Here is a 21,894-nt window from a genome sequence, read left to right as displayed (position 1 = left end):
GCAACAGGTGTACGTTCCCTATCTTGAAGTGGCCAGGTTGCATGTTAGCTGCTGTGTTAGCATTAGCATTAGCCATGATTTGTCAATGAGGTGGTTGGTGGGGGAGTCAGGAAAAAGCCTCTGTTTTCTAGTGGCGGATTTAGCCCAGATGCAGGCAGCATTTTTAACTTTAAGTGGTTCCCCCCTCCCTCCTACTTCCCAAGCCCCCAGGTTCCCTTTGCATGACATCATCCCCAAACTATGCCCCCACCCCCATGTGAATTTGAGCTGTCACAATCGACAGCCGGCCCATCATTAAACTGTACGCTAGGCCCATACGTTTCACCACCTCCTCCTCCTCCCCACTCCTCCTTCTTCTTCTTCTTTCCGAACCCCCAGAAAGGCATTGTTTGAGTCAGGCCCTGATCAAAAAACTGTTGCCCGCCAACCACGGGGCTTTCTGTAAATTCAATGAGGCCACCTTAAAGATTTTCCTAATTAATGGATGACATCTTTGGCTGGAGGAGAGGCGAGGCATTCTGCTGCGGCTCGCTCTTTGTTCGCCTCCTAATTAACTTTCCCAGGTCACTCAGGTCCCCGCAACCTGCGAGTGAAGAGCTCCCATTGAGGAGGCAGTTGTAAACTTACTTTTTTCTTGCCTCTGCACTTAAAAGGGGAAAGCAACTATAGGGAACAGAAAATATCCTATTTAAGTCCTTTGTGCGTGAACTGCTTGCACATGTTCCAATAAAGGAAGTCTTCTAAATAAGATGCCGTGTTGCTCTCCGCTACCCCCCTGTGTCCTTGTCCCATGTCTTTTCTCTCTCAGGTTATGAATGATAGCTGTGGGCTAAGGTGCTGGGGGTGGGGGGGTTGCACGGGGCCAAAGGACAGCATTTGGGCATCTCTAAATTGGAGGGAATTTAAGGATGGGAAAATTGGCTGAGGATTGAGAAAACGGCCCTAAATTAGCTGGCCCGTTTCTATTCTGGAAATGGTTTTTGTTACAATTAAAACAGACGATAAATTTGGATAACAGATTTCAATTGCGGTATCTCCACTAGTTCTTATTGGGAGAAATTCTGAGACGGCTCACTGAGAATTAACGCTGACTGGAAAGCGTGACCCTTGAACCTGACTTGGCAGCAGGCAAACGTCAGGTAAAGTGGGTCAGAAAGCGAGACTGACAGAGCAGAGGAACCAGTCCTGGCTCCGGTGCTGGGAGCAATTCCGAGTGATTTGGGTGAGTCCCGCTGACAGCTCGTTGCTTTTTAACAAAGACAAAATGATGGTTTGCTTAGTAAATGGTCACTTTTTTGACATTATCGCTGGCATGTGTGAATGCCAGCAGATTTTTCTTGTATTGGATTTCAACGGTCATCCTTCAAATGTGAGCTGAGCGAACGATTGCACCTGTTCCTGAGTCGAAGCTGTCTCGGCGCTCACGTGTTTGTCTTTGCAGTGTCAACATACTAAGCCCCTCTACTCAGCTGTCATAATTTGTTAATGAGTCTTTTCACAGAGAAAAAGGCTAGATGGGTTGGGGAGAAGAAGCAAGAAAAAAGAAAAGACGGCTCTTCACTACCTACTGAAAGCAGAAGTCCATGGCGAGAGGGGAACCCAGGGGCGACATCAGAGCGATTTCAGAGCAGCCAGTGATGGCATCTCTGTATATTTTAATATTAATGACCCCCGCCCGAGCGCAGAGCAGCGCCTGCCTCTAAGGCTCCAACAGGTGCTTCCCCGCCGCACTTGAGATCACCAAGCGAGCGGCGATGGAGCAAGAAAAAAAGAGAGGCTGGCGCGGACGGCGAGTGGAGTTTTTGAGTCACTTTCGCCGTCCGAAACACGGGTCGATACTCGGCCCCCTCGCGCCACCACCAGCACCCCTTGAGAAAGAGATTGACTTTTGTTTGGAGTTTGTGAGAAGTGGGAATCAGAAGCGGGACAATGGGACTCCCCACGGTGAGAGGCTGAGAGGAGCCATCTCAAATCAGTCAGCCAGGGGACTGACTAATCCGTCCATTGTCCCACCCCAGCCACCGGCCGCACATCAACACATTCGCCCCCCATTGTCCCCCACCCTCGTGCAGCGGGATTTGCTCTCCCCAACAGCCAGTTTTGTCCAAGGCAATTCGAGCGGAAGTTTCTCACTGACAATTTGCCCCAAATAGATTTGTCAGAGCGTCCAAACTGCGACGCGCCAGCCCGTTTTCTACGTTTTGGGTTCTGGACTCCTGGACTCTTGGACTCTTGTCTAGGGAGAGCACATGTGTGCAGGTTTGTCTTATGCACACAACTACACAATGTTGCACAGCGGCGGCAACCAATAGGCCTGTATGAGGAAAACTGTCTTTCAAGGAAACGGGCCCAGGGGTTGAGTGGGCAACTGGTCAGCACGTTTGCCTCACTTTGGGATTCAAGTATGAGCTCTTGCCTTACTCTGCATTGTCCAGCACTTGTATAACTGATGGGTTAAAAAAAAAAAGGTCAAAAATTGTGTCAGTAGTGATGGGGCAATTTTTTTTTTTTTTTAACCCCAAATCCTCAATTTTGGGGTCAACTGCCAAAACATTTTCAATTTGTAGCGGGACAGGTAACCCTGCCACACTACATGGAACTATCCATGGTGCTGAAACATCTCACTCTTTCATGTTCCAGGTGTACAGTAGATCTGTCTACAGTTCTAGGTTCAAATCTGGGCCTGGGGGGGGGGGGCTTGAATTCACGTGAATAAAAAAATAACTATGATGTAAAGCAGCAGTGGTTGATTTCTTCGGGGTCACTTTTAAAGGGGGCACAGCTGCTCAATGGCTTTTACCAGCCTTGAAATCTCCCCATTATTTGCTCCCTGGTGCTTAGTGACTTCTTGCTAAACCAATTGCATTCCGCCTGATTGCTTATAGGGACCTGTGCAGTCCTTGTCTGTGGTGTTTTCAGCATCGTATTTTCAGCATCCATGCTCATACAAGCGCGCAGTTTAAAAAAAAAAAAACGGTTTTCTATTGTTCTGCAGTTACTTCCCCCATGTTTGTTTATCTTGAAGTATGCCAAATATCTGCATAGGGAAGAAGAGCTCCCCTGATACACAAAAATAAATAAAGACAGAAAAACAGACACAGCATCGACTGCTTCCTTTTGTTGCTGACATTTCATTAAGTGTCTGCAGAAGATTGTCACTCGCGGAGAGAGAGCAAAAAGAAAGTGAAAGAAGGCAACCCGGGCAACCATGATGTTGGTTATATTTGTGTAAAGGCTATCCGTGAATGACGAGGATTAGGACGCGTTAAGGAGATTATGTCAAACATTCGCCATTCAACCGCCGGCAGCCACCCACGCACACGCGCGCACACGGGACACATCCGCACTCACGCGCAAACAAGTGAGATGGCGGCAGTCGAAAACTTTTGTCGAAAGTCATTCACTGGAACAACGCGGTCCACTTCACAAAAGCACATCATCAATTAGTCGTCATAATATTTTAAAATACCTTGACCCTATTTTTTTGTATTCGATATGAATATATAAAGACTACGAATAGTTCCAAACTTAAATATGGAGTTTTGTTAGAATCATAAAGTTGTTCAGTCCTAAAATAAATATTTTTACAAATGTGACATTTCATCACATCGAGGGCTGCGCCTGATTCGATTTTTTGCATCGCATTCAGTCAAAGCAGGTGTACCTAATGTTGTGTCTGCTTTGTCATCGCCGAGGCCTACAAAAACTTTCGAGTGAATTCATCCAGCGCGTAAAAGCTGCAGGTTGCGAGACACCAAAGACACAATGGTTAATTGCAATTAAATACGCCTCCCCGCCTCGCTCCATGTCCGCTTAAATCGACACTTTGTGCGGCCATATGGCCTCCGGCGCACCGTGGGAAGAAGGACAATTAAAAACAGAATATGGATTTCTGGAGTTACCCGGGAAGAGCGCAGCAAGCTGTCAAGGTCAGGGTGTCAGAAAGAGAAGAACCCGGTGTCCACAGTTGCGTGGATGGGAGGGGAGCGTGCGTGGAGCAACCGGGTGGGGGCGTCATGCGGGAAGAGAAATGACAGCCTACTGGTAGCCACAGGGGAAAAAAATCACAAGGCCAACATGCTTTGCAATGAACAGCAATGATCACTTTTTTTGTCTTTGACTTTGTTGGAATCGTCTAACTGATTAATATCGAGAAAAATATATTTTAATTTGGTTAAATTATCTATGTATACATTTGGATGCAGTTTACGTTGTTTTTCTATGTCTTTGCAGTTTACGCAAATGCAAATAAAATAACATTTTGGAATTCCCAAGTAAAAATGTGTATTTCATTTGATTAAATACTATTTAATAACGAAATGAAAAGTGAGTGATTTTTTTCGTTGACATGATGTCATTATAAAGTGCCTTTTTTGACATCGTTTACTGTATCTAAATTTTAATGTTTTTTTTTTGGTTATTATTATTTTATTTATGTCATTTTGGGGTTACCTGGATTAAAAAAAAATACCAACCAGGTTAGTTTTTTGTGACGTTTACTAAATTGTAATAAAAGGGGGCAGAACACTAGCGTGGCTAGTGGGCAGTACCTTGGGATCAATGAATGAGAGCGAGCGAGAGAGCGAGAGAGCGAGACTAAGAGAGAGAGAGACCGAGAGCGAGCGAGAGAGCGTGACGTCATGGCGGAGTTTGGCGTGGAAAGCCAAGTGGTTGAAGGAAGTGGAGATCTCCACCCTCCAGCCTCCCTCCTGACACTTGTGCTAAATATTAGCAGGCTTGATTTATTCGGGCCAAGTCGCAGCACAAAGTCACACCTGCGGACACGACTCAACACACAAATCTCAGTTTGGTGCCTCTACTGCAAAACCAAAAAAGAAAAGGGAAAAAAAAGAAAAGCAAAAACATTTGGGGTTTGTTTGCTTTTTGCCCTCTTTATCTGGCCCCCTTCAGCTCCAACTTGACGCCTGTTGAGCATCGACCGCAGCCCCCGACATCGCCGGGCTGCCAAAGGCTGCAAGTCGGTCCGGTGCGCCGGTTGACCAAACGGGACGATGCGTCGCCGCGCGAGCTGAACGTGGACTCGTTAGGTTTGGCGGGGCGACGGAAAGAAACGAAAGCGAGATCAAGATTCATCCCTTTTTCTTTTAAGACTATTTTTTGAAGAGACGGTTTTTCCATCTTGAACCTTCAGCATTTTTCCATGATGAGCAAACCTGCCGGCTCAACAAGTGGCTGTTTGGATATTCTCAATGTCAAGTCAAGTAAGTGGCATTTTAACTTGAGAAAAAGATGCAAATCAAGCGCATGGAAATTATTAGTGCATGTTTAAAAGAAAGCGAGGATCAGTTTGTTATAAACGTGTGCGTCACATTGCTGTTTTAACTTTTATGTAGGCCTATTCGTTTCAAAAGCAAATCAGTTTTAAATAGTTTTTAAAATTCAAAATTGTGAGTGCCGATTTTCTCTGCGTTGCCGAAAAACAAGCAATCTAAATTAGAGCTATTTCTCGTCTTCTCTTAATTTTAAACCTTTCAAACTGCGTCTTATAGGCCAAAATGTTGGCCTTTTTTTTTCATAACACCCCATAAAAATCCTACACGTGCACAGACTCAAATTTAAATTATTTTCTCAGTTAATTCATTGTAGCTAATTGAAAATATTTTAGCCCTTGTTGCACTACGCCATAAAAGAGTCGAATTCGGATAAAGTGACGATATTGTGTCCCTTACGCGCACACAATAATTAGGGAAAAAAGTTTTCAAAATTATCAACTTGACTACTGTTTTCATTTCATTATTTCCCTCCTAAAGTGTCAAATCAACCCCGCGGGTGCGTAGACATGCACTTTTAATCCATTCAAGTCAAGTTAGTCATCAACTAGTTTTTAATTCTAATAATAAAAAAAGGCTTTCTAATTGATCACAATAACGGCCTCCCTGGAGTTATTTTTCTTTGCTGCTACTTATTCCCATGCTACCCTTTGGGACGGGTCACTGGTGAATCAGTGAGCAGGTGGCAAAACGTCAGTGTAATTACATAGACGCCCCCCAACTCACCCCACCCCTACACACTTTTTCTTGTAGATTTGAATACCAAAAAAAAAAACCTTCACTTTCCCCACCAAACACCGGAGTCCATTTCCATGCACTTGATTGGAGTTTGGTGAAACGGGTTTATTGTGGTGGCGCGGTGTCACTGCCTAATCCCAGGGCCAAAAGACCTGCCGGATAAAGCAGCTGTCGAGTCCCATTATGAGGCCGACTTGGCAGCTTGTCGAGATGCGGCCAGTCAGACGAGCTTCAATGGGACGAAATCATTAAGTTAACACTTTCCCTCCCTAATGTCTCCATTGTGCCCCCCCCCCCCCCCCCAACACCCACCGGCCATTGTTTTACAGTGACCGGTTATGACGCTCGCCCACTTTTACAGTCTGGAAAATGCGCGCGCTGAATTCCCATGGTTGAAGAGCGACTGTCCAGTGTGAGAGAGAGTGCGAGAGCAAGCGAGATAGAGAATCCATTAATTTAAAAAAAATGTTAATGAAAATGGAGATTTCTTTCTTCTCCTAAGAGGAAAAAAAGTAAGGCAAAAAGTCCGCAGGATATCCTGTAAATGTGAGTAATCTGAGGATTAGGATTAAAATGAGAATTAAACGATCGAAAAGTAAAGTGATGAATGAGCGAGATAATAGATAAAAAGGTGGTTGATGATGTAAACTTAAATTGATTTTTAAACTGACTCCCCCATAGTATATATGACTAGTTTAGATGGATTTGGATTAAACATTTAGACAGACTGACGGATAGATATACTGAATAGAGAAAAGAGAAAATGTACTTTTTTTGCACTAAAATACTTTTTCTTGACTGTACGTAATTTATTCAACGTGTGTTTGTTTCAAGTCAAACGTTTGGCTTTAAACGATAAAGTATAACAAGAATGGTTACTCAAGTACTGAATGATTTTTTTTTACGATTTTCTATACATTACAATGCAGATACTAATGCTATACATTAAAATAGCAAGATCGAATTTTGCCAGTAATTGCGAATAATGATTGATTTAGACATTCAAAATAAAGAAAGAACGAAACAAACAAAAAAAACTGTTGAAAATTAATGGCTGGATGAATGGACGGAGGAATTTGTTATTCCTGTTGGCAAAACTGTATTAATGCTATAAAAACGTAATTTTAAGAATATGAGTTCCATTTTTATGATGAGACATTGAAGTATTAAAGCACTGCTGGAAAAAAGAAAACATATAATTATATATATAATTATAAAATAATTTAATACAACCAAGGAAAGTACTTTACACAGCGAGGATTTTTTAAATACACGGATTAGAAATTTGTAAAACTAGATAAAGTAATTACGTGTTGATGTCAATGAACGAACTGGCTCATCCAATAGAAAATGGTTAATTCAAAAGCAAAATAAAGTGAGGGGAAAGTGTGCTGCTTTTTCCTATTCTTGATTACGATACGGAAAGAAAACAGCTTTAAAATGTTTCTTGAATTCGTTGTTGCCAAAATAACGTCTTAATTTCCAAATTTCCATTGCAGGTCGCATTTTGGACATCCCGTGCAAAGTGTGCGGAGACCGCAGTTCGGGCAAGCACTACGGCGTCTACGCCTGCGACGGCTGCTCGGGCTTCTTCAAAAGGAGCATTCGCCGAAATAGAACTTACGTGTGCAAGTCTGGCTCTCAGGTACAGCCCCCCACACACCCCGATGAAATGGGTCCCCCCCCACCGTACTCGCTTCAGCAAGACACTTTCACCCAGTTGACGCAGTTTCCGAGCTGTGCCTGAACGCATCAAGCTGGCAGCTTTTAAATAGCGAAACGCGTCGGTGCGTTGTAATTTATCAGGTGTAATCCCATCTAATGTGATGAAAGCGAGGATTCAAGGGGCAGGGGGCGGGATACTATTTAGCACCCCCCTCCCTTAGATCTTACCCCGCCCCCCCATAAGACTGCATCGAGTGCGTGATGATGATAGCACCTGGAAATTGGTCTCCAAGGAAGATAATAGTAAGGATAGTAGCGTTGCAGCTATTATATGATAACACTGTTTCCGTGCGTGTGTGTAGGGTGGGTGTCCTGTAGACAAAACTCACAGAAACCAGTGCAGAGCATGCCGCTTGAAAAAGTGCCTGGAAGTCAACATGAATAAAGACGGTAAATATCCACCCAACCATCCATCCATCCATCAATTTTCTCAACCACTTTATCCTAACGCGATATGGATATTTCATTTTATAACACAAACTGTGCAGCAACACACATAGACAATAGTCACAATGCAGTCCTTACAGGTATATATTCCTTATCCTCTCTGAAAATGACTCACATTACTAAGTCACTTATACCAGTTGTGAAACCTTTGTGTCTGCATGACTGCATTATAATATGCCCTCTGGTGGCCAAATCACATCAATTCATAAAGTAATTTTCATGGACTTCAAATGACCAAAAGTGACTAAGACAGAGCCAAAAGGTAAAAACAAAACATAAAACGACTTCTACTGTGCTGTTTCCAGCCGTCCAACACGAGAGGGGACCCCGAACGTCCACCATCCGAAAACAGGTGGCCCTGTATTTCCGAGGTCATAAAGAGGTCAATGGGTCGTCTACGCATTTCCCAGGCTCTTCCCTGCCGGGGCCCCCCTTCTTCACCACAGTCACACAACTGGAGCCTCACAATTTGGATATGAGTACGGTGGCTAGCACACCAGAGAGGCAGGCCATCGTGGGCCTGGCACAGCCAACCCCAAAGGTAACGTACTGATTTATTTTTTAACATATACAAGCTTCAATTATAATTAATTATATTTAATTCTAATTAAAACTTGCATTATATTACATTACCGTAATTTTCGGCCTATAAGTCGCGTTCTTTTTTTCATAGTTTGGGTGGGGGGGCGATTTATACTCAGGAGCGACATATACATATATGTTTTTTTTCACTTTTTGGGGGATTTTATGGCTGGTGCGACTTATACTCCGGTGCGATTTATAGTCCGAAAATTACGGTAATTGTCACGTAAATAGTAAATAGTTTAATGCCTAATTTCAAATCAATTCAATACTATTTTATACAAACCCATTTAAACAAATAATTCGACCAAAGTGACAAAGAACAACAACAGAACACTCAAACAAAATCAAGTGTCACTGCAGGGCGTCCATCTGCCTCCAGCATCTGGGTTGGGCAACAAAGTGATAGACAGAAAATGAGAATGGGATGGGAGGTTGTATTGAAGAATAAAAACGCTCTATGAAATGATACTTTTTGGAAACAAAGTAAAAATGAAATACATTGTAAATAATTAAGGCATGTATCGTGACTTGGCGACAAGGCTGCAGTATCATAAAGTCATAAAGACAAAGACGAGTTTCACTACTACTGTAATTGACTCCATAATCCGGAGTTGGGAAAAAAAAAAAATCACAGAGGGTAAAGAATATGTGCCATAATTAACACTTAACTGAATTTACAAACAATTTCTATTGCTACACCACAACAAAAGGTTAGATGTTGAGCGGAAATTTTCTTTATGATGATTTCATTCCCCCAGTAGGGTTAGAAGTTGAAATTCTTGCCCCGATTTAGCCCCTAAGAGGCACAAATCGGCCAATTAGATTTCTCACTGCAAATCCGCCGCAAGAAATACTAATCGTCGCTAAAAAGCAGGTGCCGTGGCTTGGAATTTGACCTTTGCCGCGTACAATGAGCATGACTGTTTCCGAGGTGCTGATAGTTTTTCTCTCCCCTGCTTCAGTACCCCCACGAAGTCAGCGCCACCCCCATGTACCTGTACGAGGTGGCCACGGAGTCGGTCTGCGAGTCAGCCGCCCGCCTCCTTTTCATGAGCATCAAGTGGGCCAAAAGTGTGCCGGCCTTTTCTACGCTGCCCTTATCTGACCAGGTACGTTCAAGCACACGTAACGGGAATTAAGGCAAACATGGAGTTGGGGGATTAAGGCGCACGTTAAATTTAAGAGGCGGGCCAGTGTGTGTGTGTGGGGTTGGGGGGTCAAACATGGTTGACATAAATTGGCCAATGTGGTTTAAGCATTACAGAATTCTATTTTGAACACAAGATTTACAAATCTTTGCAGTTGATTCTGTTGGAAGACGCATGGAGGGAATTATTTGTGCTGGGCATTGCGCAGTGGGCTATTCCTGTGGACTCTACGACTTTACTTGCCGTTTCTGGTATGTGACCGAGACACGCAACGAGGCCTTTTGGCTCAGGCCACCTTCCTGAGTCGTAATTTCGTGTCATCAGCAGGGATGAACGGCGAAAACACGGAATCCCAGCGGATGAACAAGATCATGTCCGAGATCCAAGCGCTTCAAGAGGTGGTCACCAGGTTCCGACAGATGCGCCTGGACGCAACAGAGTTTGCCTGTTTGAAATGTATCGTGACGTTCAAAGCCGGTGAGGGCCCGGCTACGGTGCAGACAGACTTTGGCTTTTGGTTTGCGTTGTAACCATCCCGCTCTTGTGCTAACAGTCCCAACACAGGGGGGTGGAGAGTTGAGAAATTTCCGCAACGCCAGTGCCATCGCTGCGCTACAGGATGAGGCACAGCTTACACTCAACAGCTACATACACACCAGGTAACTCACTTCCCATTTTCAAAATTTCAAACTAGTGCCCTAACATCTAGTAGCTGAGAGTGGAATTACATAACAAAATTTGTCCCCAACCCCCACAATTCGTTGCAGGTACCCAACTCAACCGTGTCGTTTCGGCAAGCTACTGCTGCTCCTGCCTTCCTTGCGCTCCGTCAGCCCGTCCACCATCGAGGAGGTTTTCTTCAAGAAGACCATCGGCAACGTGCCCATTACCAGGCTTCTGTCCGACATGTACAAATCCAGCGACATATGACCTCACCGGTCAACCCGCCTGCTTGGGGGAAAAAAAAAAAAAAAGACTTGAACACGGTTGCCCCCCTGTTTACCCCCCAACCCCCACTCAAGACTCACCCAGCAGGCTGCAGAGTTAGCAGAAGCAACATCTGTATGAAAGAAAACAGCCAGAAAACCAGTTCATCAAGTAGCCTTTTAACAGTGGCTCTAGTTAAAGGATTAGTGTAACCGCCATGATAGATTTACCTTTAAAGAAGCAGTGGACTGGACAGAGGAAAGCTATTCATGTATAAATACAGATGACGGAAAACTCTGGGGAGCAGCTGCCAAATGACATAGACATGTTCTATATGAAAATAACTGCAAGTGTCTGTGAGACCAATGAGCTTGACGACCAATTTAATATTTTATTGCTGTGTTCAATCCTATTGGAAGACTACCCCCCCTCTCGGAAAAAAAAAAAGACCCACGGGCGATGTCATTTATATTACCCCCCCCCCCCTACTCATCTAGTGTTGAAATCAAACCCACGCGGCAATACAGAGGAAATGACTATTGTGGGAAAGGGGGGGGGGTGTCCCTCAATGGACATGCAACTACAGATTGAGTTTGTATTTAAGTGTTTGTATCCAGGTGCAACATTGAAATGTTTAGGTCGACAAAAACGTTAGACATGGATTTAAAAAAACAATATTCAGCACTTGGGGAGCCGTTTGGTGGAATAATATGGTGGTTTTATTCCATTGTAAAAACGTGGGAGTTATAACTACTTGGAAGAGGTCAAACCATTTGAATAAAGGACAGTGAATTTAATTTTTCCTAAATGGTATTAATTTAAAAAGTAATCTAGTGTGCTGCCACATTTTTTACAAAATAATTTGCAAAAGGGTAATGGGAACTTGTCATCATTTACAACAGTAAAATTCTAAATATACGCATTAGTTTATAAAATCAGAATAACCTTATTTATAAAATTAAATTATGAGTTAATTCTCATAAAATTACAATCTGTGTAAATTTGCATCATTTATCTACAAAGTCATTTACTCTAAAATGATTCCTACAAGTTCCTTCATAGAATAATTTCCTTTGAGTTCTTACTCTTCATACGCATGAATTTGAAAGTTGGCAAACAAAAAATATTTATGCATATATGCAGTTGATATTTCATCTATTTTATTGGAAAATCCTCAAAATTAACAAAAAAAAAAAAAAAACAATGGCACAGCATTATATAAATCTCAAAATGCGTATATAGCCAGTAGAAATACTGCAGTTACCTCTGTGTAAATTGACTTCCTAGAAAAGCGATGGTGGTAACAGGACAAGTGCTGGTTGCTGGACACACGCATACACACACACACTTTTTTTTTTTTTGGGTGGAGTGGGTTGATGCGGCGGTGTCAAGGTGGAGGTCAAACACGTTCTTTAAATTTCAAGGCCCACTAATGTGCGACATGCCAATAATGACTCTACAATGAACTCGGCTGTGGGTCGTAGTTACAACATAAATGAATATATTCATGACGGCGCAAACGATAAATAGAATTATACAGCCATGTTAACGGCATTTCCAGACACCATGTGATGCTGCAAACATTTGCTGCTATTAAAAGGGGAACATAAAAAGTGGAGGGGGGGGGGTTGGAAAGGACAGTGAGCTATTTATATAGATATTTATATACGTGTGTCTATTTGGGGAAGGGTATCTTTGATTTTTTTTCTATTGTCTGAGAAAAAGCACTGAAGAGGGAGAGGGAGCTCTGTGGGTTGGGTGGTCCGAGCTCGGCTGAGCAGGCCGGCCAAGTCCGATGAAGGCCTGCGGGCAAGTAGGTTGGCTGCGCCATCTTTTTTTTTTTAAGCTTGTCTGACTTTGGACGGCGTGTAGTGCTTGTCCACAGACTCATCCTGTAGAAACATGTGCAGGCATTTTTCGTTCTGGGCCAGAGGGTGACCGGCCACTCTGAAAACACACAGCAGTCAGAGGAAGTCAAACTTTAGAAACAAACCAACGGACACAACGACAGAAAAGGAAAAGCCAGTGTGCGAGTGACCGTGTTTTTCCATGCATAATGCGCACCCTAAAAATGGCATGTTGATGCTGGAAAAAAGCCTGTACCCATGTATAATACGCACGAAAATTTTGACTCTTAAGTCCGTAAACGTAAAATTTTTTCAGAAAAAAGATCTTTGGGAACAACCGGATGTTATTCTGCCGGTCAGTATCACTGCGCATGCGCTAGCAAACTCGATAGGGAAGAAATGTTTCGGATTTGTGGAGGGTGCACTTTGAGTGATTTACGTTTAATTAGCACATACCATGATTTGTGGCCTTTCTTGTCATAGCGGAAAACATGAAAATGACTCCACTCATGTCGTCTTGTTTCTTAGCAGGAATTTAACACGCTTGTCCTTTTGCGGTGAGAAAATGGTTGTGCGTCAAGGAAGGAGAGCTGTACCCTTCCGGAAGGGATTCGATAACCAGCTGAATGGCCAAAGCAACGTCCAGTAACAACAGTTAAAAATCACGAGGTAAATCCATTTGTCATTATGCCTATTCCATTAAAAATTTGGAGTGCCGTGTACTTTCTCAAAGCCACTCTGACATGAGGCGGATGACGCACGATGGCTTACGCAACAAATTTTCTTAGGCACCTGAGACCCAGGAGGGTGATGATGTCATACAAACCGCATTTGGTTGAAGTTGGGAAATTGTGTAAAATGTAAATAAAAACAAAATACAATGATTTGAAAAGGGGCCAGGGGAGAACCTGGACTCTTTTACTTCGAAGTCACGCTGTTGTAACACGTGCAGAATGTGGCTTGGCATTATCTTGCTGAAATCAGCAGCGGCATCCATGAAAAAGACGTCGTTTGGATGGCAGCATATGTTGCTCCAAAATCTGTATGTACTTTTCAGCATTTATGTTGCCTTGACAGAAATGTAAGTCACCCATGCCATGGGAACTAATGCCATAACATCACAGATGCTGGCTTTTGAACTTTGCGTTGATAACAGTCTGGATGGTTCGCTTCCTCTTTGGTCTGGAGGACACGACGTCCAGTGTTTCCAAAAACTATTTGAAAAGTGGACCACAAAACACTTTTCCATTGTGGATCAGTCCATTTTACATGAGCTCGGACCCAGAGAACCCGGCGGCGTTTCTGGATGTTGTTCATAAACGGCTTTTGCTTTGCATGGTAGAATTTTAACCCGCACTTACTGATGTAGTGACGAATTGTATTTACTGACAGTGGTTTTCTGAAGTTTTCCTGAGCCCATTTGGGGATATTCTCAAAGTCAAAGTCAAAGTCAGCTTTATTGTCAATCTCTCCACATGTCACAACACACACAGAGACCGAAATGACGTTTTTCTCTATCCCACGGTGACGATACACATAACACGATAGACATACAAGTACTTCTTTACACACTCATGTCAGTTTTGAAGGCACTGCCGTCTGAGGGATCGAAGGTCACGGTCATTCAGTCTTGGTTTCTGGCCGTGGCGCTTACGTGCAGTGATTTCACCAGGTTCTCTGAGGCTTTTGATGATATTATGGACCATAGATGTTGAAATCCCTAAATTCCTTGCAATTTTGCTTTGAGAAATATTGTTCTGAAACTGTTCAACTATTTTCTCACGCAGTTGTGGACAAAGTGGTGAACCTCGCCCCATCCTTGCTTGTGAATGACTGAGCATGTTTGGGGAGGCTCCTTTTATACCCAATCATGGTACCCACATGTTCCTAATTAGCCTGATCACGTGGGATGTTCCAAATAGGTGTTTGATGAGCTTTTCTCAGCTTTCTCAGTATTTCTTGCCACGTTGCAGCCATGAAATTCTAAGTTAATTATTCTTTGGCAAAAAAAAATTAAGTTTATCAGTTTGAACATTAAATATGTTGTCTTTGAAGTGTATTCAATTGAATATGGCTTGAGAAGGATTTTCAAATCGTTGTAATTTGTTTTTATTTACATTTTACACAATTTCCCAACTTCAACCGAATCCGGTTTGTGCATTTGCATCTTAACCTCTCATGGGAAATAGTAACAATTACAAGACAGGTTCAAGAGAAGTTTGGCGGAGGGAAAAAAAATAAAGTGGGGGTCAACGTTTGATTAGTGTTGCGTCAATCAAGCTGTGCATTCCAAAAGATAAGCTCTTCACAATAATCTCATCATTTGATAACGCTGGTTTCTAACAATGATATCATTAACAGCAGCGTCTTATTTCCTGGAATGCACGAGACACCGTCCTAATAACCCACACATTGCCGGCATATTTTGAAAAAAATATTTACGGTTTCAAATTTTCTTGGCACACTTGACATCAAATTCGAAGAATTGATACATTTGCACATGAAACAAAGATAACGACCACGTCTGCAATCAAAGCAAATAATTACAATGGCACTGTAATGAAACAAAAAACACAAACGCTCCCCCCCATGTAACACATGGTGTAATTTGCGTCGCAATTATCATAAATTAAACACCACAAACGAATCAAACGTGTGGAGAAAGTCTGCTTTGTAAGGTAATTAGAAACAACAGTTAAAGAGGACAAATTAAAAAAAAAAGTCTGTTGAGAACGACTTTCAGGAAAAAAGAAAAAAAGTGACTGCTGTTGTCGCAGTGAGCTCTGCTTACTTGACAAGCAGCACTTTGGCTGAGAATTTACATTTTGTGCCCCGCCCCCCCAAAAAGCTATTTGAACCAAACGAGGCAACAACACACGTTGTCAGGTAATAAATATTCCAATAATCATAAGCACATACTCTGTGAAAAAAATTGAACTGAACTTGGATTTGAATGCACCACATTGAGTCTACTCTCCATGTTTGTCGAGCAGTCATGGAAAAATATAATTGTTGGCACTGGCTATCTTTTGATCAAAGTGTTACTTGCAACACTACAAGTCGAAATGATGCGGCAAATGTCTGAGGTGACATCTGAGCTGATGGCTTACTTGTTTAGGAACTGCTCCAGACCTTGTCGTCTTTCCTCTATGAAAGAATCAGCAAATATCCCATCGTCCCCTCGGAAGGGCAACTGCCGGATCAGAGCTTTACCCGGGAGGGGCGGTACAACGACCTGGGAGGAAATTAGAAGCAGCACTAAATTTCGCACAAAGATTGATCAATTGATTTTGCGTGGACAAATTTGCATTCATTGGCTGGGCTGTTTAAAAAAAAAAAAAAATGTACCTTGCTCTCCCTCTCCAGCTCCGCCCTGAGCCACTCAAAGTCACTGTAGCGCCGCCGTACACTCGACTCCTTCAGCTTGAAGATGGGAAGGTTCGTCTGATGGGGTTAAAAGCTTTATGAGTTTCACAATATTTCTCCGAATGCATAAGGACACAAAAACTTTCATGGATTATGACATATAACAACTAGGGGTGTAAATCGCGGGTTTTGTCACGATACGATATATCGATACAAAGAACTACGATACGATATTTGCCGATATCTTACAGCCTGCTGCGATTCATTCACGATATACCACGATAGTGCTCTACGATCAATTTTTTTTTTTTAAATTCATACGCAAAATCAACAAGGTACTGCAAACTCTTTATTTAGGAAATTACAAGAGTATTGTAGTATACAAAGTGCTTATTTTAACAATGAACTTTGATGTCGTGTTTTTTCTTTAAATGTGCGGCGAGATTTGTGCTCCCTGAATATTTGATCACCGCATGGCAGGATTTACAAACTGCACGTGTCTTGTCCGTTGAGCCATCTTTTCTTTGGAATCCCCTTTCACGTGCGTGCTCTGCTCACAACACAACACGCGCGCACTGCTCCCGGAAAGAGGAAGCAAGCAACAATGAACTGGATTTCAAAATAAAGTCGCGTCTAATGTCCGAGGTCAAACACGGCGATATAAATCGATGTTTACCTTTAGCATTGATGCCAATAAATCGTCGAGCATTATATCGATTAATCGATGTGTATCGATGAATCGTTACACCCCTAATAACAACATATATATGAGCATGTTTGGTTGATCTAAACTTGTAAACTTTCTTGTAGATTTTCTTTGAGGAACCTTCAGGTAGGGGCGAATATCAGAGCATAAAGTTCAGAAGGAGCCTTTATTTTTGTGTTCCAATGAAAGGGACTCGACGGTGACCGGCCAATCGGAGACGAGTATTCCACCGCATAAAAGCACGAGCCAGTTGACATAAGTGGGTGAACAAAAGTGATTTTATGTTTGGGTCTTTCGAGTTGAGGGGGTGGTGGGGCAAACAAAGGCGTTCAAATCATACTCAAACTGGCCTCCAAGAGACAGAAATCACTTATGTTTTGCTCACCAAGGTCTGCTGCACTCAGACTCTTGCCATTTTTTTATTTTTCCCATGTTTGCAAGCACGGAGGAGATGCTCGCCTAATCCCTCGTCGCTGTTGATGAGCACTCGAGAGCGGCGTTTTCGTTCGAAAGAGGGGACAATGTTTCGACATTGACAGAGAACACTGGCTCAAATAGCAAATCACAGCACAATGCCAAAGCTATTCACTCTTCCTGACAGCACATGGCCATCCTATGACAATGCACCGACGAGGAGGGGCTCAAAGAGGGTTTTCAATAGCGGGCCGCATTTGCGGAAGGTCAGAATTTGCCGAAGAAAGTGCCACAATGGCAAAAGCAATTGAGCAAGTAGCTGCAGCAGGAAAAATTCACATATGAACAGCAGATTTATCTTTACAAGTTCTCCCTTTGCATCTCCCTTCAAGTTCTTCACAGGTGAAGTTGTCAATACACTCGACACCCACCCCTCCTGTTTCTCAGGTCACACGAGAAGTGGATTAGTTTAGCTTTATTGCCCCACTACTCTAGCATTAACTCCACTTGCCTGTCCCCGCTGCGTAATGTTACCTCACAGCGAGGAGCACCGCAAAGTTAATCCCCAGCACAACAGATCACAGTTACAGGTAATCTGCCACCGCCGTGACTCTAATCCCATCATGTGCACACTAAAAAACACTTAAAAAAACAACAAAAAACTGCGCATTTACACTGACGTACTATCAAGTACAGTTTTGTGTAAAGGTTTGACCAATCATATTCGATAATGTGTTTTGGACAGGCCGATGTGAAAAGTTGAACCCGATCAATTTGGTCCAGAGACAATAGAACCGGGCAGCGAGTAAGTCACCTGGCCTTGAAATCTTCTTGCCAACACACAAAGCCTGTGATTAAGAGATTGCTCCTGCCGGACAGGGGGGTGGAACGCAAACGACAAAAGTGAGCGGTCTGGTTCCGCCAAAAAGAGGCGGTGCGCGAGAGCCCTCGGAGTCAAAGCTCAGGTTTCCTCCGCTTCTGTTCTCTCGGCAGCCTCGGCTCACCGGCCCCTTGTGCAGACTTTCACCTGGCGAGGTGTCCGCGTTTGGGTAATTCTCTGAAAGGCACTCTCTGTTGCTAAAAAGTTGACTGAATAAAAGCTTAGAGCAAAAATGGAGGGGGGGGACCTGTCTTTTTTCCCGTATAGGCGTCATTTCTGGGAAATCTTACGCTGCTAATTAATATGCACGTTGCGCTGAACAAAAGGCAAATTCAAAGAGAGGGGTACTTGAAAGCAGGCCGCCGAGCTTCACCTTCCATTATGAGCCTACCAGGCAATCTCATATTCTCCAGAGGAAGCAAGGCAGGCGTACTGTGTGAGAGACACTATCTTGGCTTCATTGAAAACGGCGCTGCCTTTAAAAACCAGCCTGGGACAAAGATCACTCATCTGTGAGAAGAGTTCAAGACCACCACGCATTAGCTTTTAGCAGGATGGATCAAGTCAAGTTGGAGAGTGTGAATCCTAAAGCTCACCCCCCCCCCCCCATCCACCCCCCACCCCCCTTCTCCACCACAACCCCTTTTCACAATAATGGCATTAAAAATGGCAACATAATAGCATCTCATTGCATCATACTCAGAAATTTTGAAAGAAGAAGAGGCTGTGAACAAAAGCTTTGGGGTGATGGGTCTTTTGCTCTTGCTTTGCCGCGTACTCACTCACTCTCGCTCGCCGGCCCCGGCGCTCTGACAGTCTCTCTGCACTCTCTCGCTGGCAAAAAGCTGCTTTGTTACCATAGCATCAACTCCCACTTTTGATACTGTCATCTCAAGTAGGATATGGTAGCCTTGATACAATATGTTCCCTATTTCCATTAAAATAGTTGTCCAAGAGGATGCTGTAGACTTTGGATTACACTTGACTGTGCCTGACAAGCACGCCCACCCCACCCCTCCTTCTCATACCCACTCGCCCAATCTCGACTCAATTTTATTAATGGCCAAAGTCACACACACATTCAAATTAAGACAGAAAGAGAGGGAGAAACTAAGAGAATATAAAAGAGGACGTGAAGTCTAAGAAGCCTTGCTCTCATTTATATACAAAGATTCCCAAGTTCAGTTCTGATTATATGGTTTAAACCTACTATGTCTGTTTTAAGTCATTTTTAACTTTTTTCCATTTTTTTTTTTTACCCAAGACTATGCAGACCGTTTTCCACCAAATTGGATCCAAACATGCTTTGTAGCTTTCTGTGAGTCTGTTGGGCATTTCGGATTTCAATTACAAGCTAAAACAAATGGATGTGAATGAGAACAAAAGTCGACTTCTTCACAGAGACCCATCAACATTAAAAGTCCGCTCAGGAAAAATGAGATATCCGTCTCCTTTCAGCATCTAGTTAGCTTTCATCTCCGGGAGTGAAAGAGGGTGGATTGATCCCATTGATTTGAATAGGAACTTAAAGCCTGTCTGTCAACAAGTGACTACGCTGGCTAACTCGGAGAGAGCTACTGCAAGAAAACAAAAACAAAACCTTGTGATTCACCAGCATCTCAGCCGTTTCTGAATGAAAAACACTTCACACTCGCTGTGGACTTTATCATTTCATAGTGTAAATAAGCTCTTGATCCGATGTTGACATTATGCAGTCATCGGTCTATTATGGGCACAACTGTCGAAGCTCACCGCAAAGCAGGCGAGTGACTGCATGGAGAGTGAAACGGGATAAGTGGAAGAGGGATCAAGGCTGCTGAAGGGGGTGGCTTTATCATCGGGAGAGTGTATGGCCGGGCAGTTACCGTTCCAGCCCCCCCCCCCAAGCCTGGCCTATTTCATTCTTCCCCATCTCAATGAGGGGATTAAGAAGACTCTCTCAGAGCGACCACAAGGGCTCTCTTCGATTTTGGGTGGAACGTGGGACAGCAGTGGGAACTTGCGGCACGGCAAATGAGCCGTGAGCAAAAAATAAATAACTCTTTGGGTTTTTCTGAGCAACGGTGTGGCCAAAAAAAAGCAATAGTTGACCACGCTGAAAATGAAGTCCTTCAAACGGATGCTGAGGAAAGGAAGCGAAGCAAAGTTGACACAGTATTCGCTTCATCCGAAAGCAAGGTCACATGGGGCTACGATGTGCATAATAATGCTGATTACATGCATATGCTAATTAGACCACGGTAATCAAGTACAGTAGCCCTGTGTTCAACTGATGCCTCAAGACTGCTTTGCTTCCCCTGCCTTGTATTTTTGAGGAGCAGCAAGCCAGAAATTACTGAATTATTTTTGTCATTATAATAGTACAAAGAAATGCCCATTTAGTTGTGCCGAGCATTGAACAGAAAACTGATAAAAAAACAAAAAAAAAACAATGGTGGTCTTATAAAGCATAATTGCAGGAAGCCCAGTGCGATATAGCTCTAAACTTCTGATTTACAATAGAGTGGTACTAAAAAGCCATCTGTAACATTTCGATCCTTACAAATGATTAAAAGTAATGCCTTCAACTAAAGCCCAATGTAACTCGGGTTTCGCAACAGGTGGAAGTGTTTGACCGCAACAACTCTCATTGGTGTTACACAATGCTGTCTGTCACACGTATGGCCTCTTATGAGCCAATTGCTGCACAAGCCGACACTACTGCACATTTTCTCAGTCATCAGCTTGTTTAGCAAAGGATTGTGGGAGTTCCTCTCCAAACAGAGGCCCTTCGAACTCCCCTGCAATGTCCTCAGCAGGGGGAGGAAGGAAATGCCTTGCAGGAAGGTGAGCCAGAGGATCAGCTCGCATCCTGTCTGCCTAAGCTGACCACATATTACGCCATAATGCAAGAAAATGGCTCTGAAACACGTTAGTCAACAGAAGATCCATTAGATCAACAGAGCACACAAACCAAAGCTCGCATCAATACGGCTAAAGTTTGGAGGATTATTTGAGTGTACAAACCATCTGTTGGTCATGATTGTCATTTCCACATTATGGGGTGTGGCTATATTTCGCAAAGAAAGTTACTGTGTTAGGGCTTCACATTAACTAGTGACTGGTCAGTTTCTTGCAATTTTACAATCGAAAAGTATTATAACAACTTTGGTGCTTTTGCAGGTGCCCCTAATAAACGTTGTGCTCACCTGATGGGGGGAAAAAAAACACTTGTCAACGAAGAGAAGCAACAAAACTACCCACAAAACTTAGCGTCACACAATCAAAGACATCATCATATGCTAAGAAGCTAAACGTTGGTAGCTTCGTCTCGCGGATGATGCTAACCTATCAGCTAAAGGTTTTTATTCATACTGATTAATTCTGTATTGAGCGTGGGAAACACTCTCACTAACGCTACATATAAACGTTGTGCGCGTAATTGTGTCACAATGTCACCCGCTAATAACCTGCATTTGTGGGCTAAACTCAGGTAAATAACCCAGAGGCTAACGGTACTAGCAACTAATGATGAAAGCTCACCTTCAGTCTGACTTCGTACGTCGTGTGTCTGCCTCTTCCTACCCCGATCGTCTCGGGGTTGCTCACGTCAATCTCCAGAAAGTTACTCGGTGGTCCATAAGCGTCGTTTAGGTTCTGGGGCTTGCTAAAGAGCCTTCTAGTATCAGCTATGGTTTCAGCCATTTCTAACCCTGCGCTTTAGCGAAACTAGCTGTTCGTTCCATCAAGCGCAGCTGAAAATTATTATGTGCGTTCCGGTACTGGCCTTCACAATAAAAGGTGTGCTTAAGATAAATGTTTGAAAAACTAAAATGTAAAA

General features: G+C 43.2%; 2 protein-coding genes across 3 annotated transcripts; one reads left to right on the top strand and one right to left on the bottom strand.

Annotated features, from left to right (window-relative positions):
• Positions 1 to 5,161: 5,161 nt before the first annotated feature.
• nr2e1 (nuclear receptor subfamily 2, group E, member 1) lies at positions 5,162 to 10,864 on the top strand. 2 transcript variants are annotated; one of them, XM_061269976.1, is made up of 9 exons: positions 5,162 to 5,222; positions 7,529 to 7,674; positions 8,057 to 8,144; positions 8,507 to 8,742; positions 9,749 to 9,895; positions 10,089 to 10,185; positions 10,262 to 10,411; positions 10,488 to 10,593; positions 10,702 to 10,864. In XM_061269976.1, the coding sequence occupies exons 1-9, from the start codon at positions 5,162 to 5,164 to the stop codon at positions 10,862 to 10,864; spliced, it is 1,194 nt and encodes a 397-aa protein (XP_061125960.1). The 2 variants fall into 2 exon arrangements, with proteins under 2 accessions (XP_061125960.1, XP_061125961.1); XM_061269977.1 differs by having other exon boundaries at positions 5,165 to 5,189.
• Positions 10,865 to 11,553: 689 nt separating this feature from the next.
• On the bottom strand, positions 11,554 to 21,818 carry snx3 (sorting nexin 3). Its single transcript, XM_061269978.1, has 4 exons — positions 21,597 to 21,818; positions 16,057 to 16,152; positions 15,819 to 15,943; positions 11,554 to 12,808 (listed from the first exon to the last, which is right to left on the bottom strand). The coding sequence occupies exons 1-4, from the start codon at positions 21,756 to 21,758 to the stop codon at positions 12,703 to 12,705; spliced, it is 489 nt and encodes a 162-aa protein (XP_061125962.1). The 5' UTR covers positions 21,759 to 21,818; the 3' UTR covers positions 11,554 to 12,702.
• Between the last annotated feature and the right edge of the window lie 76 nt (positions 21,819 to 21,894).

The sequence above is a fragment of the Syngnathus typhle genome, linkage group LG22, assembly GCF_033458585.1.
Source record: "Syngnathus typhle isolate RoL2023-S1 ecotype Sweden linkage group LG22, RoL_Styp_1.0, whole genome shotgun sequence".
NCBI lineage: Eukaryota > Metazoa > Chordata > Actinopteri > Syngnathiformes > Syngnathidae > Syngnathus > Syngnathus typhle.
This window is presented reverse-complemented; position numbering and strand designations above follow the sequence as displayed.

Coding starts and splice junctions, on each gene's coding strand:
- nr2e1 (XM_061269976.1), top strand. CDS start 5,162: ATGATGAGCAAACCTGCCGGCTCAACAAGTGGCTGTTTGGATATTCTC. Junction 10,186..10,261: donor GACTTTACTTGCCGTTTCTG/GTATGTGACCGA, acceptor TGTCATCAGCAG/GGATGAACGGCGAAAACACG. Junction 10,594..10,701: donor AACAGCTACATACACACCAG/GTAACTCACTTC, acceptor AATTCGTTGCAG/GTACCCAACTCAACCGTGTC.
- snx3 (XM_061269978.1), bottom strand. CDS start 21,758: ATGGCTGAAACCATAGCTGATACTAGAAGGCTCTTTAGCAAGCCCCAG. Junction 16,153..21,596: donor CGTACGAAGTCAGACTGAAG/GTGAGCTTTCAT, acceptor TAACCCCATCAG/ACGAACCTTCCCATCTTCAA. Junction 15,944..16,056: donor AGCTGGAGAGGGAGAGCAAG/GTACATTTTTTT, acceptor ATTTCCTCCCAG/GTCGTTGTACCGCCCCTCCC.